Source organism: Anopheles coluzzii, chromosome 3 (genome assembly GCF_943734685.1).
Source record: "Anopheles coluzzii chromosome 3, AcolN3, whole genome shotgun sequence".
NCBI classification, from domain to species: domain Eukaryota; kingdom Metazoa; phylum Arthropoda; class Insecta; order Diptera; family Culicidae; genus Anopheles; species Anopheles coluzzii.
The window spans coordinates 6,910,374-6,927,327 of NC_064671.1; the positions used below are offsets into that span (position 1 = coordinate 6,910,374).

Consider the following 16,954-nt stretch of genomic DNA (forward strand, 5'->3'; position numbering starts at 1 on the left):
GTAAATTGACTCTGGACTGCTGCACTATAAATTGATGCATTACACACTTACACAATCCCATTTACGCCAACACTGCGAATACAAATGATGTTTTGTTACGATGATTGTAGGAAGAAGTGGAGGTAGAATATGAGGGGAAAAAACAATACATCATCAATATCATTATGGTATGTAGTGGTTTTTTTTCCTATGTACAGTAGATCGGATCTGTATTTACATCATCTCTTTAAACACAGTTGTGAGCGGGATGTTGAGGAAACTGATTTCTCATACTACTTTAAAACACAAACCTTTATTTAAAACATTGAAATTATACTTTTGTATAAAATTTGCTGCAGAACATCTTTGACATGTGGAAGATTCTTTACAATCGCTCCACATTTAACCAAAGTCCACCATCGATCGTAAGAATAGGACTTGCGGAAGAAATCTTCAACGGTACGCTCATCCTATCATTCGCTAGCGTAAAGCGGAAGTGCTTCAACAGATAAACCAATCCAATCCGAGCTTGCATCATACCGAACCGCAACCCAATACATATACGTGGGCCTTCGCCGAAGGGTAGAAATGCGAATGGATGACGTTTTTCCGACTGTTTCGCTGTAAAACGCTCCGGATCAAATTGTTCTGGATTGGGAAAGTGTTCCGGGTCGTGATGCAGTGCGTACACCGGTACAGCGACCATAATTCCTTTCTCTAACACCTGATCGGTACCCGCTACTCGGTAGTCCTTCTCGACTCGACGGGTAAGAGTGGTCGCTGGAGGATACTTTCGCAAAGATTCTATAAAAAAAAAGAAAATTTGACGATGAAAAAGTGTCTTAGAATAATTTGAGTCAATCTTACCATTAATACACATCTCAATGTACTTCATCTCGTGCACCGCTTCGTAGCTGATAGTGTCATAGTTCTTCAACACTTCTGCGATGTTCTGTCGTGCCTTGTCCTGCAGCTCCTGGTTAAGGGCCAGCTCGTACAGACAGAACGACATCGCTGTGGAGGAAGTTTCAAACCCAGCCAAGAAGAACACAAACGCTTGCGCTGCAATGTCATCCATCGTGAGCTGATCTTTCGGATCCCCGCCAGCTTCACCGTTCTCGATCTGCTCCTTCATGACCTTTATGAGCAGTGTCATAAAGTCATTTCGCTGCACATTATTGTTCCGCCGGAAATCGATCGTATCTTTCACCACGCCCATGAAAAAGTCCGATACGTCCGGCTGTGTTAGCTTCACGTGAAGCGCTCGCGCTATCTCTGGGAACTGGGCGGCTAGAAAGATCTTGAGCGCACGGTACGGAGACGCTTGGAACACTTTACGACCCATAACACGGAACTTTGCGTCCGGATCTTTCAAACTGTTGCACTCTAGTCCGAACGCAACCGATCCAATCACGTCCGTGGTGAAGCGTGCTAGTAGATCCTTCATCTCAACCACTGGGTTGATCTTCACTTCATCCGACATACAACGGTCGAACTCTTCCGCCACAGCCGTCACAGTGGAGAACATCAGCTTCATCTTACCGGAGGTGAAGGTAGGTGTAAGCTTTGCTCGTAGGTTTTTCCACTTTGATCCCTCCATCGCCACCAAATGACGTGAAAGAGGATCATCCCGATCGTTGTGGTACAGGTTACGATCGTGGAAGTAAGGGAAATCTTTCACCAACACCGTTTTAATAAGATCGGGATCAATCAGCAGCGCAACGGGATTGATGAAGAAGTGAATACCACCGTATGGACGACCGGAACTTTTCAGCTGCTTGTAACAGCTCTGCAAAATCTCAGACATGTGCCTCTTTTTACCAACACCGGCCAAATTCCCTTGAGGAAAGGTTGGTGGCACATATGGCACTCCTCGCTTTTCCCAGTAGGTAAACCGTTGCCTGACCCAGTAGACTGCTACGAGCAGTGTTATCACAAGCAAATGAATCCACATTTTCGGATGCTGTTATGGTTAACGCTTCAAAGCAACTGAAGTTTGTTTCGGATGCTTTCTTCCAAGATACTTTTGCTTCGCCAGCGTGACTCGGTAATGTTTGGTGAGCAATTATACGCCTGTTCAGGGTGGTTATTATCACCATGCAGGTGTGTGTGTCTTTTTTTCTCGCACATTTCCAGACGGTTTAAGCGCGACTACGACTCATCTCGGCTATCTAATCTGCAATGGTTAAAAATGGAAGGTGTCGACAGTCGTAAATGGGGTGTTCTATCGGTACATGTATCGTCGATATTGTTGTGGGCAGACAGATTGCTATCTACGTACAGGATGAGTCGTACAAGATGATGAAAAGAAATTCAAACTGGAATCATCCGATAGATATCATTTGGTTCAACTAACTTGATTTAGATTTGATGCAATTGTTAGTGAGCCTACTCTGTAATCAAATCATCTTCGCAGGTTTTTAATCGTGATAGAATAGTAAATGTAGAGCGATCTCACTGTCGTGCAGCGGATCAAGCTCGCCGTGCTCCGGTGGGCTGACCATGTTGTACGCATGGAAACGGACGACCCAGCTCGTAAAGTCTTTTTTAACCGTCCAAAAAGACAGAGGAGGCGTGGTAGTCCCAAATGGAGGTGGCAAGATGGCGTGGAGGCGTCCGTCATTAAGGCCGGGATAACGGACTGGCAGACGAAGGTGCGAGATCGTGAGCGGTTTCGAACACTCCGGAGACCGCAAAGCGGTTGTAGCACCGGATTAGTTAGTAAGTAAGTAAGAATTGTTGTAAATGGAATTATTTACATTTCACCATATTTCATACATCCTTAGCTGACCCGGTAGTGTGTGATACGGGCCTCGATTGTCCAACCGATCCGTTACAAACCAAATTATACAAAGCTGTGTTGTCTTCAAAAAAAGTACTTCACAGCGCCCAACGTGGGGCTCGAACCCACGACCCTGAGATTAAGAGTCTCATGCTCTACCGACTGAGCTAGCCGGGCTGTTGATAACTGAGCCGCTCGTTTCACAGCACGTTAGGTAACAGACAGCATGAGAGATCTTCATGCGCACACGTTTTGCGACGCATCACTGCGCAGCCGCAAGAAGGCAAGGGCGTCTAAAGGTAGATTGAAGCCGATGCTTGAGATAAGAAAAAATCAGTTACAGTGTTTATTATTACCTACAGATTTGAATTATAGAGAATAGCAGTTACTTAATCAATGAAAATATGCATCTATTATCTACTTTATTTATTCGTTATGTATTCCATTATCAATTTTTGCTTTGAAGGCATTGCTCCTATCAATACACTCACACCCCCAAAACATAAGCTTTTTTACTCTTCGCGCATGTTTACACATTACTCATCACATTCCTATGTTTGATCTACGCACACCCTCTAACCCGCCTCAACACCACAAGCTCAATTTGATACACTTCAAGATTTATGCCTATGTCATCGTTTCGCACCCCGTTCCCACCGTTCACTTGCACCTTCTTCTTAATCTTATCTTTTTTTATATTTTGTGCAAACGACTCATAGCACCCCCCGGGAATACACCACGCGGGACTCTTCACGGTGGGATCATGCTTACTTTATTGAGTACACACGCAGCGAACTATCAGCGTCGTAGCGCACCGTGAATGAAACAGTCAACTCATCCTGACACACACGGAATTGGCGTGGCGTTGGCGCAAAAAAACGTGCGATAAGATTGGGACGAATGTGCAAAAAGAGAAGACTTGTTGTTTTGGCTTCTAATTCGCCCTATAAAGAGAACCGGTTTGGGTGACCTCCATCATCAGTTGTCGGTGGACAGTCAAATCAATCGAACGTGGTGCTCCTCGCGTTCCAAAAAATGTTTAGCTTGTTGGATTTCACATTTCTGGTGGCGGCACTGGCCGCCGGCTTGTACTACTATCTCGATCGGAAGCGCTCCTACTGGCAGGATCGTGGTGTGCCCGGTCCAAAGGGCGAGCTGCTGTTCGGGAACTTTGGCTCGATCGGCACGAAGGAACACATTACCGTGCCGTTTAAGAGGATCTACGATGACAACAAGGGCAAGCATCCGTTCGCGGGCATGTATCAGTTCGTGAAGCCGGTGGCACTGATCACCGATCTGGAGCTGCTGAAGTGTGTGTTTGTGAAGGATTTCCAGTACTTCCACGACCGCGGAACGTTCTACAATGAGCGGGACGATCCACTGTCGGCGCATCTGTTCAATCTGGAGGGTCAGAAGTGGCGCTCGCTGCGCAACAAACTCTCGCCCACGTTCACGTCCGGCAAGATGAAGATGATGTTCCCCACGATTGTGACTGCCGGCAAACAGTTTAAGGACTTTATGGAGGAAACGGTGCTGCGTGAGAACGAGTTCGAGCTGAAGGATCTGCTGGCACGGTTCACGACGGACGTGATCGGGATGTGTGCGTTCGGCATCGAGTGTAACAGTATGCGCAATCCGGACGCGGAGTTCCGTGCGATGGGCCGCAAGATCTTTGAGATCTCGCCCGGTACGTTCAAGACGATGATGATGAATGGAATGCCCGAGTTGGCAAAGATGCTGCGCATGACACAAACCGACAAGGATGTGTCGGACTTTTTCATGAACGCGGTGCGAGACACGATCAACTATCGCGTGAAGAACAACGTGCAGCGGAATGACTTTGTCGATCTGCTGATCAAAATGATGAGCAAAGACGGAGAGAAGTCGGATGATGATTCGCTAACGTTCAACGAGATCGCTGCACAGGCGTTTGTGTTTTTCCTGGCCGGGTTTGAGACTTCGTCGACTCTCCTCACCTGGACGCTGTACGAGCTGGCGTTGAATCCAGAGGTACAGGAGAAAGGTCGTGAGTGTGTGAGAGAAATCCTGCAAAAGCACAACGGAGAGATGTCGTACGATGCGGTCGTGGAGATGAAGTATCTTGATCAAATTCTTAATGGTACGTTTTGATACTCACTCTTCGTTATCACTTGAAGTTTGTTCTTGTCTAACCTTGTTTACCCTGATTGTTTTACAGAATCACTGCGCAAATATCCACCAGTCCCGGTACATTTCCGTGTGGCTTCGAAAGACTATCACGTCCCCGGTACGAAATCCGTCCTGGAGTCCGGTACAGCCGTCATGATCCCAGTGCATGCCATCCATCACGATCCGGAAGTGTTCCCCAACCCCGAACAGTTCGATCCGGAGCGTTTCAGTCCGGAGCAGGAGGCAAAGCGTCATCCGTATGCTTGGACACCGTTCGGGGAGGGTCCGAGGATATGTGTTGGGCTGCGATTCGGTATGATGCAGGCCCGTATAGGGTTGGCGTATCTGCTGGATGGGTTCCGGTTTGCACCAAGCTCGAAAACCGTCATCCCGATGGAACTGTCGAAGGAAAGTTTCATTATGGCACCGAAGGGTGGGCTGTGGTTGAAGGTGGATAAGATTTAGAGCGTGTTCTAGTCACTTAGCTGTTAAGATCTGTAGAGTTTACGAATGAAATAGTATTATATGTGAGACTAGTCAATAAATACAGTTTTTAAATAAATTTTTATTCTCAAATTTTACCAATCAGCATTATTTCTCTTTAATATCTCTTATTTCCTCCTTTATCAATATATGGGTTATAAAATTGTGTTGTTATCTACAAAATTGGTTGTAAATACCATACTGTTACTGCTATCTAACGCTCTCGATATTGCACTCACTGAGGTTGCAATCTTCCTCCAGCTTCTCGCCGAACTGCACTGTCACGATGAGTAGTACCGACGCTCTGGTCCAGCATGTTTCTCTCCCAGCTGCATTGTTCTACGTAAATCTCCGTGCAAACAACAGCTCAGACTGAGCATCAACAAACCCGTGTTGTGAGCGTAGCTCGCTCGTGTGATAACAAAATATTGCCGATCATGGTGAAGCGTGAAGCGACCATTAGCGGCTATAAAGTGACCCACAATTGGATGAGTATCTCCCAGTGATGAGACAACTGTCATCGGGTTCGGTGCGTCGTGCTGGTGTTCGTAGCGGGTTAAAGTGATGAAATAAAACCAGGGGAGACAGATCAGGCATTACGAAGGGGAACCATAATTACAACTTCCGGTGAATTTGTAGGAACAGTGTGGAACGAGCTGAAAACGCAGCAAAATGGAACCGCTAGACATTTTGATCTCCGTTGTGATGCTCTGTCTGGCGGTGTACTTTCTGCTCGATAGGCGCTTCCAGTACTGGACCGATCGAGGTGTGCCGCAATCGAAGCCGGAGCTAGTTTTTGGAAACGTTCGTGAGGTGAGCAGAACGATTCATTTGGCGGACAAGTTTCGGGAGATTTACAACGAGCTGAAGGGCAAGCATCCGCTGGTGGGAGTGTATCTGTTCTTCAAGCCGGTAGCGTTGATCACGGATCTGGAGCTGCTGAAGTGTGTGTTTGTGAAGGATTTCCAGTACTTCCACGATCGCGGTACGTACTACAACGAGAAGCATGATCCGCTCACGGCACATCTGTTCAACATTGAGGGTCAGAAGTGGAAAAACCTTCGCAATAAGCTGTCACCCACGTTCACGTCCGGGAAGATGAAGATGATGTTCTCCACGATCGTGGCGGCTGGCAAACAGTTTAAGGACTTTATGGAGGAAACGGTACACGAGCAGGTGGACTTTGAGCTGAAGGATGTGCTGGCACGCTTCACGACGGACGTGATCGGGATGTGTGCGTTCGGCATCGAGTGTAACAGTATGCGCAATCCGGACGCAGAGTTCCGTGTGATGGGCCGAAAGATCTTCTCCAAGCCGCGTGGTAAAGTGAAGAGTCTTGTGATCAACTCCTTGCCACGGCTGGCAAAACTTATTGGGCTCCGCACCCTCGATCCGGAGGTTTCAGACTTCTTCATGAACGCGGTGCGAGATACGATCAAGTACCGGGTCGAGAACAATGTGCAGCGGAACGATTTTATGGACATTCTTATCCGCATGCGAAGCGATAAGGAAACTAAGTCGGACGATGGTACGCTAACGTTTAACGAGATTGCGGCGCAAGCGTTCGTATTTTTCCTGGCCGGATTTGAGACATCTTCCACGCTGCTAACGTTTACACTGTACGAGCTGGCGCTAAACCAAGAGGTGCAAGATAAGGGCAGACGCTGTGTGAAGGAAGTGCTCGCCAAACACAAAGGAGAGCTTACGTACGATGCTGTGATGGAGATGAACTATCTGGACCAGATACTGAAGGGTAGGTCGTGAGGAAGCGTTTAAGTGATGTAAAATGAGAAATAATTGTTTATTTTTTCATGTCCCTTTTCAGAGAGTCTTCGCAAGTATCCACCTGTTCCCGTTCACTTCCGTGAAACCTCCAAGAAGTATCAGGTACCCGGCACTAAAACAGTACTCGAAGCAGGAACCTCTGTCATGGTGCCAGTGCACGCTATTCACCGCGATCCGGAACATTTCCCCGATCCGGAGCGCTTCGATCCGGACCGGTTCACGGCGGAACAGGAAGCCAAACGGCATCCGTACGCATGGACCCCGTTTGGGGAGGGTCCAAGAATTTGCATCGGGTTGCGGTTCGGCATGATGCAGGCACGGATCGGATTGGCCTATCTGCTCACTGGGTTCCGGTTTACACCGAGCGCAAAGACGATAGTGCCGATGGAGTTTGACATTAAGAGTTTTATCCTCTCGCCAGCGGGAGGATTATGGCTGAAGGTGGAGAAGTTGAACTCATAAAAGTGTGGATGGAAAAACCGATAGAGTCTGGAAATAGATTTTAAGTGTCTTCATATTTAAAACTTTTGATTTAGTTTGAATAATTGGCATGATAAATGCATTAATTAAGTGCAAATTCAATAAACACAAATGTTTCGCAGTTAGTTTTTTCTTCTCCATACTTTTGGTGCTGCAAAACTTGTTCGGCACTGTGTGCTTAAATTGTCAAGTGCTGCAAAATCCCTTCTGATAAACCATCAAGCTGATTATAAGGCTCTTCAGAGCTTCTTAAATACTCGTCGACATAGTGCCATGCGAGAATAATCCCTATCAGTAGTGAGTGAGTCTTCGTCGCATACAGTGATACAGAAAAAGTGAAAGATTGTTGCATAATTATTCAGAAAAATGGAATTTTCCGATGTGGCAGTAACTGTCGGGATGCTGTGTATAATCATTTACCTCCTGTTGGTTCGACAGTTTCGCTACTGGACGGAACGCAATGTGCCCCAGCTGAACCCGCATCTTCTTTTCGGTGATGTGCGCGACGTGAACAAAACCTATCACATTGGTGAAAAGTTTCGTCAGCTTTACAACGAGCTCAAAGGAAAACATCCATTCGGTGGCATTTACATGTTTACTAAACCCGTTGCACTAGTAACCGATCTGGAGCTTGTGAAGAATGTTTTTGTGAAGGATTTTCAGTACTTTCACGATCGCGGTACGTACTACAACGAGAAGCATGATCCACTGTCGGCGCATCTGTTCAATCTGGAGGGCTACAAGTGGAAGTCGCTACGGAATAAGATCACACCTACATTCACTTCGGGGAAGATGAAGATGATGTTTCCAACGGTTGTAGCGGCCGGCAAACAGTTTAAAGACTACCTGGAGGACGCAATCGGCGAGCAAGAAGAATTTGAGCTAAAGGAGCTGCTGGCTCGCTATACGACGGACGTGATCGGAACGTGTGCGTTCGGCATCGAGTGTAACAGTATGCGCAATCCGGACGCGGAGTTCCGAGTGATGGGCAAGAAGATCTTTGGACGTTCCCGTAGCAACCTGCAGCTGTTGCTGATGAATGCTTTTCCGAGTGTAGCAAAGCTCGTGGGCATCAAGCTGATCCTACCGGAGGTTTCGGACTTCTTCATGAACGCGGTGCGAGATACGATCAAGTACCGGGTGGAGAACAATGTGCAGCGGAACGATTTTATGGACATTCTTATCCGCATGCGTAGTGACAAGGAAACTAAGTCGGACGATGGTACGCTAACGTTCCACGAGATTGCTGCACAGGCGTTCGTTTTTTTCGTGGCCGGATTTGAGACTTCCTCATCGTTGATGGCTTTTACGCTGTACGAGCTGGCGCTGGATCAAGACATGCAAGATAAAGCAAGGAAATGTGTAACTGACGTCCTTGAGCGCCACAATGGGGAGCTCACGTACGAAGCGGCGATGGAAATGGATTATTTGGATTGTGTTCTTAAAGGTTGGGTTAGGTTACACTGTTCATTAGAGCTTGGGCAATATTACTTTTATTGTTCTTTTTTGTTGCAGAGTGTCTTCGAAAGCATCCACCAATATCGGTTCATTTCCGAATCACGGCGAAAGACTACATCGTTCCTGGTACAAACTCTGTTCTTGAAGCGGGAACATCCGTCATGATTCCTGTGCTTGGCATTCATCACGATCCGGAGCATTTCCCCGAACCGGAACGCTTCGATCCGGAACGATTCACCGCGGAACAGGAATCGAAGCGCCATCCGTACGCATGGACACCATTCGGCGAGGGTCCTAGGATTTGTGTGGGACCACGATTTGGGCTGCTGCAAGCTCGAATTGGATTGATCTATCTGCTCACAAGCTTTCGTTTTGTTCGTTGCTCCAAAACTCCTGTCCCTTTGCGGTATGCCCTAAAGAATCAAATTCTTTCTCCAGAAGCGGGTATGTGGTTGAAGTTGGAGAAGCTCAATGAGGTGTAACGTTAAGAAAAAAAACTGATTAAGATAGACTGCAAGCACTAAAAGGCCCATTGTTTGTTTAGTTGGGTTGATGTCCGAGGTTCTTGGTATCTCCTGAGCTGAACAATGTGTTTATAATCGATGATACCGATCTTTTCTGGATGCGATGGGCATAGCCGGTACTGTTATTCACTGTGCAATAAACCTGTTGAATGAGAAGACGGACACAAGAATGAAATCACTTTATTTACTAACTATTTTCCCTGTAAACGACTGTTTCTACCGTAGTGGAGTTCACATTGGTGCACTTTTGCAGATGATGCCCCTGCACTGGAGGACTTATGGTTAGAAGAAGCACTCCCACAAACACGGCACAGACGATCAGCAGCGTTTTAGCCATAATTTGGACAGATTTGGTGATAGTTTTATTTGCGCAAAAGATATGCGGAAAACATCACAGTGCAAAGGCATTTTATACTCTTCGTTAAAGTGTGTATCAGGCAATTGCGCAGTGTACAACGTCCAATTTGGTTCAGGTACAGTACATGTATTAAATTAATGATTATTACTGCTTCAATTGTGAAACTTTTTCAAAGTAAGAAAATTGTGAATTGGCAAACAAAATGATTAAGCTAGAAGCAAAAAAAATGCAACAATCGTTGATAATTTAAACGGGTCACTCTATGAAGAACACATCAATGAAAACGATTCAATTGAAACATTTCATGTGAGCTCTGAAATGTTTCGTATCGAAACAGTGCAGGGCTCGTCAGTCTGGCGGAATGTGTATTTAAACAATTATTTCACACTTTGCACGCATATTCTTTTTGAAACTAGATAGAGGACATAAATGTTTTCGACCATAATAAAAAATAAATGTACGGTATTTTTAAAGGTTGTTCAACTATATGTCAACATTTGACGTCCAACTGAACTGCTGATACCTTTTTGAACATTGTCCTCTTGCAACTAAACATTTGCTTTCCTCAATATTATTTTTTTCTGTGCTGTTCAGTATGTTGCAATTAAAATTGTTTGAAAATTCTTTTGAATTGGTTTTTTTACTAATTTAAAAGTCAATTATAAATATTGAAGATTTGAGGATAAATTATTGTCAGATAAATTCAAAATATTTTTGATAAATGAAGGCACAAAAAATGCTAAACTGTATGAAGCAAATGGATCAACTTGAAGGTTTCACTTATTTAAGTACAGTATTTTAGTATTTTATCAGTATCAGTATTTTAGTTGGACGACAAATGGTTACTTACGGTTGAATAATGTTCAAAAGCAGCTTAACATTGTTTTTTGCACTCAAAAACGGTGTAACTCGTCGCTTTCCCATTAATACATTACTATTGCAAAATAAATATAACAAATGGTGAGGGAGAAGAGCTTTTCATTGCCATTATTATACCTTACTCTCAACTATGGTTAATCACATCAAAACAAATATAAATGTATGAAATCAAAGCTAATATGTTGAAATTGTTTTCAAGCAAAATGGAACGTATCACATTTAGAGTAGTTACAAACAGTTCATACCATTCTTGAAATCTATCACACGATTATTATTCACGCTACCGGCACGTTTATGCCAATTGTTACGTTCCATTTCCACGAATGTGTGATTGTGTTGAATAGATGTCAGCACCATTGCAGTCTATTACATTTTATTTCGCTCTACTGAACAGGAATGCTGCTGAATTGTATATTTGAGCATTTTATTTTTTCTTGTTAAATTTGAGGCCTTATCTAACTTTCAAAGGATTCGCTGGAAAATTATTTTATCTATTGCACTTCATTTCCACACTACACTCTTGAACAGCTTCGTAATTTCCTCGAATATACGTAAACTCACTCCAGCATAACCACAACCTTCAACAGGTCTCAAACAGAGCACACAGCAAAAAAAACACGCATCGAATCAATCTGCTCCTGAAGGTATAAAAACACATCAGCTCAAATGAAGCAAACAAGCAGTCGCAGTTGATGTGTTGGAATGTTGTGATTTTCCACCTACGCAATGTGAACCCCAATACTGCAGCTTTCGCCCCCCTCCATCCTCGGAGCGTCGGAAACTAAGCGGCCCAGGGTAAGAAAAACATGGTGCGAAAATTAAAGAAAAACATCACTCCAACGCATCGTAGCATGGGCACGGGTTTGTGCACAGCGGAGAAACTGTGGGACGAGACTGGTTGATGGAAGCCAGCAGGAAGCCAAGGTGAAGCTGCTGGCGAGCTGTTCGTTAACCGAAAAGGTGAAAGTAACCGAAATTGAAGAAAATTTCCATGTAAGCATCCTGCTGCGGCACATTGTATGTGTGTCTGAAGTTTTCAAAACCCCCGCTTAGCAACAGCAACAGCGGCAGGACGGGGCGGGAAAGAAAAAGATGCAATGCTGCCCCACTGGGAGAGCGCCCGTGGCTTTTAGTATAATTTCATAAAAATAACACCGTCACGCTTGTGGGCATCGCACCGTTCTATCTGCATGTGGTGTGTGCACACACACACGCACACATGGTTTACACTCCACAATTGAGTTACCCCGAAGGGTAACCCTAACGCAACGCAGACAGCCGAAATTTGGGAGGCTTCTAATAATCAGCCACCCCATTGCTGCTGATGTTGAGGTTAGGTTTTATTTTGCCGTCGAAAACTTTACAACACTCCCCCCGACACATCCACCCGGGACCCACTTTGAGCCAAAGGAAAAAGGGATGCACATGTGAGCGCGTGTGTGTATATGTGGATGGTAGCGGAACAAATGATGCTGTGATGGGTTTTGGGTCGATCGTAAATCCTACAACAGCACACCATAAGTATATTATTAACCAGCTCGTAAGCGAATAACGCCACCAACTGCTGCTGCTGCCTGGCTGTGTTTACCCAGGCCACCATCAACACCACCCACTGCCATCCAGCCCACCCAGCATGTTTCAACCCATCCACCCGCAGCGGGTGGGCTAGCAACGCGGTTGCTACGGGCAACGACAGCTGATTTCGTACAAATCATGTACTCTCACCTCCACCGCCCCTGTTCAAGCAGGGACCGAACCAACGAAATCAAACACTGCTCGAACACTGCTCGAAAAGCTTGCTTGCGAGTGCTTTCGGCGTGGCAAAAGCTTCTGCACACGTTCGGCACAGCATCCCAAACCGAAAGCGGTTCGGATTCGTAGGCAGCATCCGCCTGCTACGCTGCGCTGGGGCGCGCATTCGTCCTTGCCAGTCAGTCGTGCAGCAGGATACGCGTGTGAAGCACACAACGGTGCCCCAGATTCGTTTCTGTACCACACACGCGCTCAGCCAGGTTAAGGTTAGGTGTTTGCGCGCGCGTGTCCGGAATAGTCATAGTGAGAGTAATAGTGTATGTGTGTCTTTTTTTGTGTGTGTATATATGTAGCATTAGTGTCTTAGCATGCAGCTCTTCAGCTTAGTGTGCTAGTGGGCCAATAAGTCAGCGATCGATGGAGGCGCGAAAGTGAAAGGATCGGGCCCGTAAGTTGGCACAAAATCTTGTCGAGAGGAAGTGATGTGTAAATTGTATATAAAATTATTTAAATAATCCCCACGAGAGAAAGAGAGAGTGGTGATTAACGTCAAATTCAATTTAAACGTAGACAGCTTCTCATCGTTTCATCGAAAGAACTGCCCCAAAAGCGTATTTCCTCTGGAAGGAAATTTTTAATGCTATCGCTTGATGATCGGCCTATTCAACTGCTTTTCGTTAATTCCAAAACGCGACTCACAACGAGTAACGACGGGCGTAGGACGAGGAGCGAGCGGAATGCTGTTTGCCCAACGGCATAAACCGTAATTTGTCGCACGAGCGTGTCAAAGCGAAAGTTTGAATTCAATTACAAAAACGGCTTATTACAAAGTAGCGATGCTCTAAGCGTCCCTGCAGTGTCGAGTGAGTGATTTGTGCTGTGTGTGTGTGTGTGTTTGTGGTTTTGTGGTTGTATGTGTGTGTCATGTGTGCGTGTGTATGTGAAAATGTGTTTCCTAAAGTGCGTGTGATCTAGCCGTGCTTTTACAGTGGCTTTAAAAGCACCGTGCTTGTGCGTTTTCGAGGTGCAGTGTAAATAAGCGAGGCCGTTTCTTAGTTCCGTAAACTAGCTCTTAGTATTATCATTCGAAAAAGGTGATCCATCCAACGGGATTGCTGCTTCCACAGCTAACGCTTTGCGCTTTTCGTCAATTAACGTTTGATCGCGCCCTTCGGTTGTTCGGAGGCTTTTCGGTTTTCCGTTCTGGGGCTGGGAAATTCATCGAAATAATTAATTTCCTTTTTGCTGGAAGGCAAACAGCGTGGAGGGAGAAAAAGGTTCGTTCGTTCCTGTGAAGTGTGCTCTTGTTCTGTGTTTATGTGTGTGTGTGTTTATGTATGTGTGAGTGTGTATAAATATGCTTGAGTGAGTACGTAAATGGTGCGTACCGTTGTGAGCGATAGAAATGATAGGCTTATCCACGCTTAGCGGTGCCTCTGCTGCTGCTGCTGCTGCAAGTTCCTGAAAAGTGGAGGAATTTTAGAGAGCAATATCCTGAATACCACTACTGCCTGAAGTGGCTGCGAGGAACCAGGCTACTTCAGCGGCCTAGCAACTGTGATTTTGTGTCGGTGCTGTCTGTGCTTTCTTCATTCAAATTCTAAGGCCATTTAGCAGCGAGCATCAAACACATCGAACGCACACTGGGCGCGCCTTATCGTGATCGAATCTGCGCGAGGCAAGGAACATACAATTTACAGATAAGGTAAGGCTTTCGCTCAGGGCATTCTGCTAGGCTCGTTCTGCGGAAAAATCCATCAACCTGCGTGATGGTTTCATTTTGAGGCTTGGGGCAGCAGGACCAATGATGAAAGTTCGTCGAAATTTGCAGCCTTTTTGTGGTATTGGTTTGGGAATTCTGCGAAAGCGTGTCGACAAGCTCGTCTGTGAATAATGCATTTCGGTGTTAGGCCGAATGGAATGGCTCTTTTTTTGTGTACTCGGGCTAAGCAATGCTGTTGAGGTGTTTTAACGTGAAACGGATCATATGCAGAGTTATGCAGAATGTTAAATGAAGCGATTTAGGGCAAGGAAAAAAGCAAATTATTGGAGTAGAAAACAACCGAGAAACTCGGGCAATAAATCATTTCTCATTATTGTGATTATTCAACAGGCTGTAGCTTGAATTTGAACATTGTTTGAGTTGTGATTGGTTTTGATTGTTTTTAATTTGTAGGTTTCGCCGTAATAAGGTATAACTAGGTTGTAACAAATAATGCTGAGCTATGTAGCATTATCCAATAATAATGCAAAAATATAGCAAAATCACTTGTTTTATCAGACATGCTGAATGCCTTAAACAATATTTATTTCATAAATAGGAAAACGTACTGGTACAATTTTTGTAGCAATAGATTCATAATTGAATTGCTATCGGTTGCCTTTGAATAACGTTGACTTGAATTGGAGGAAAGGTATCAGTTGATTGTTCAATGTTTACAAATTTATTGGTGATTATGTTCCGATACTAATGTATTTCAATTAAATGCATTTTCAACCCCAAGATTGATTTAAACATTGAAACATTGAAATGTATTTTACGGGATAAAATTGTTCGCTTCTGATGTTGAGTTGGCTAGAGAAACTCTGTAAGCAATCAATTGTTTGCATACCTTCAGGCGTTTAGCTCGAACAATCGAGGGAGCTGTTGTATCGGGTTTTTTTTCAATTGTATTTTTTAAAAAAAGTGTTGGGCACTATTTTTTACATTTTCGCCTTATAAGGCGGGTGTTTTCGTTATAAAAATTGACAACATCTACACCGAACTTATTTGCCCATTAGCGTGTGCTTATCGCTGTCCGGTCCAGCTATAGCGAAGAATTGCACTAAAAGCATCCACGCATGCAAACATGAAATCTAATCCAACTAAAAGCTAGAACCACTGCCCCGGCAAATGTATTGTTTTCCACTCAAGCGAAAGCGCGCTTCCTTTGGCTTCTCCTACAGCTACCTACCCACATCTGTCACGCTTTCAGCAGAAGCCCGTAGGCGAGAAATAAAAACACATCAGCACGGGAAGCGAAACCATTTTGCTGCAAAACGAATGATTGTTGTTTGATGCCCCCGGCATGCTTTCCGCTGGATGCTGTCTGAGGTGTGGGCCTGCTGACGTGGCATCAACGTGCAACGTACCAACGGCCCGCACCTTTTCCAACCCCACTCCCGAGAGCAATCCTACCATTTGGGGCAAGATTAATTATGATGGATATGGTCGCCTCTCGCTCTCTGGTAATTGGATATCGTTTTGCAAAGCGAGAAATGGCAATGAATTTTTCTTTTTTTCTTTTTGTGGGAGTGGGGAGAAAGTAGAACATGCTCAACATTATGCTCTTACATATGATCCAATCGTCACCGATGACTACAGTGATGATGGTTTTTTCTTGTTGTTGAGTTTTTTTTTTTTTTTTTTTTTTTTTTCATTAGCTCTTCAGTGAAAGAGGCAAACAAAAAACGGGAACAACACCCAAACTAGGTTAATGATGTGTGTTTTTGTGTGTGAAAAGTCAAGCAGGGTGGCAGCTCATGACGCTGGACCATCCAGGCGGGTGAGATAGCATCGGCAGCCCCTAATTTAATCTTAGATCCGCTATCGTAATTGGATGGAGCAGAAGGTTTTTCGGTGGACTTGAGAGGTGTTATGTAAGTCTCCGGTCTCCATCTGCTCCCGTGCTGAGGTGATGTTGCAAAAAGCTCACACCCACCCATTCCGCTCCACATCCACCGTCCAACTCCCACGGGCATGTAAATGATAGCGCTGGGAAAGATTGGACGGGATTTAGTTCGGTAAGGCACGTGCCGAAGCGAAGTTGAAGTTCGAAATCGATTTATTCCGCAGTGATTTTGTATCGCTGTGTGTGTCTGTGTGTCTGCGAAGAAAACACAAGAAAAGCGATGATGAAAGATGGCCCACAAACAAGCAGGAAACTGTAGCTGAAAGGAGCACGGAAGAGGACGCTTCGCTTTGCTTATCTGCTGTGTTGTCTGCGAATCGGGAACAACCGAACAAGCGGGTCAAAGGAAATAGGCCGTATCCGCACCCTTCCACGGAAGGCGGTAAAGGAGCGAGAGCTTGAAGCGACTGTATTATGGAGTAATGCGCATTCCACTGGACGTGTGCCGACTGGGAAGCCCACGGGCCGACTGTACTGGCCGAACGCTCGGGCTATAAAGCGTGGCAGCCGGATCGATACAGCTGGCAAATGTATTCCAATTCAATCGTGTGTCAGTTTGATGAAGCGATCCGTATGAAGAATGAAAGGGACCTTCAAAAAAGAAGAAAAAAAAAAGAAAATCCACCAGCATTGCGTAACGCTTCCCATTTGTGAG

The 16,954-nt window shown here is 45.2% G+C and overlaps 4 protein-coding genes and 1 non-coding gene across 9 annotated transcripts in view; 3 read left to right on the forward strand and 2 right to left on the reverse strand.

The window, feature by feature from the left end:
* Window positions 1-273: 273 nt before the first annotated feature.
* On the reverse strand, window positions 274-1,975 carry LOC120956677 (probable cytochrome P450 6a14). The gene is made up of 2 exons (XM_040378346.2): window positions 847-1,975; window positions 274-783 (listed from the first exon to the last, which is right to left on the reverse strand). Exons 1-2 carry the CDS (start codon window positions 1,931-1,933, stop codon window positions 365-367), a joined length of 1,506 nt encoding a protein of 501 aa, XP_040234280.2. The 5' UTR covers window positions 1,934-1,975; the 3' UTR covers window positions 274-364.
* Window positions 1,976-2,865: 890 nt separating this feature from the next.
* Window positions 2,866-2,938, reverse strand: Trnak-cuu (transfer RNA lysine (anticodon CUU)). The gene has a single exon. It is a non-coding gene; the product is annotated as a tRNA-Lys (tRNA).
* Window positions 2,939-3,509: 571 nt separating this feature from the next.
* Window positions 3,510-5,490, forward strand: LOC120956679 (probable cytochrome P450 6a14). Its single transcript, XM_040378349.2, has 2 exons — window positions 3,510-4,880; window positions 4,959-5,490. The coding sequence occupies exons 1-2, from the start codon at window positions 3,797-3,799 to the stop codon at window positions 5,372-5,374; spliced, it is 1,500 nt and encodes a 499-aa protein (XP_040234283.2). The 5' UTR covers window positions 3,510-3,796; the 3' UTR covers window positions 5,375-5,490.
* A 385-nt stretch (window positions 5,491-5,875) lies between these two features.
* On the forward strand, window positions 5,876-9,814 carry LOC120956676 (uncharacterized). Its single transcript, XM_040378345.2, has 4 exons — window positions 5,876-7,145; window positions 7,218-7,636; window positions 8,012-9,104; window positions 9,173-9,814. The coding sequence occupies exons 1-4, from the start codon at window positions 6,065-6,067 to the stop codon at window positions 9,595-9,597; spliced, it is 3,018 nt and encodes a 1,005-aa protein (XP_040234279.2). The 5' UTR covers window positions 5,876-6,064; the 3' UTR covers window positions 9,598-9,814.
* A 2,979-nt stretch (window positions 9,815-12,793) lies between these two features.
* Window positions 12,794-16,954, forward strand: part of LOC120957042 (uncharacterized) — a 117,924-nt gene continuing 113,763 nt past the window's right edge. For 3 of the 5 annotated variants that reach the window (XM_049609120.1, XM_049609119.1, XM_049609121.1), the window contains exon 1: window positions 12,794-14,333. The gene's annotated coding sequence lies outside the window, so the exon portion shown is untranslated. The remainder of the gene's footprint in view (window positions 14,334-16,954) is intronic. The other 2 variants (XM_049609117.1, XM_049609118.1) reach the window with 2 other exon arrangements.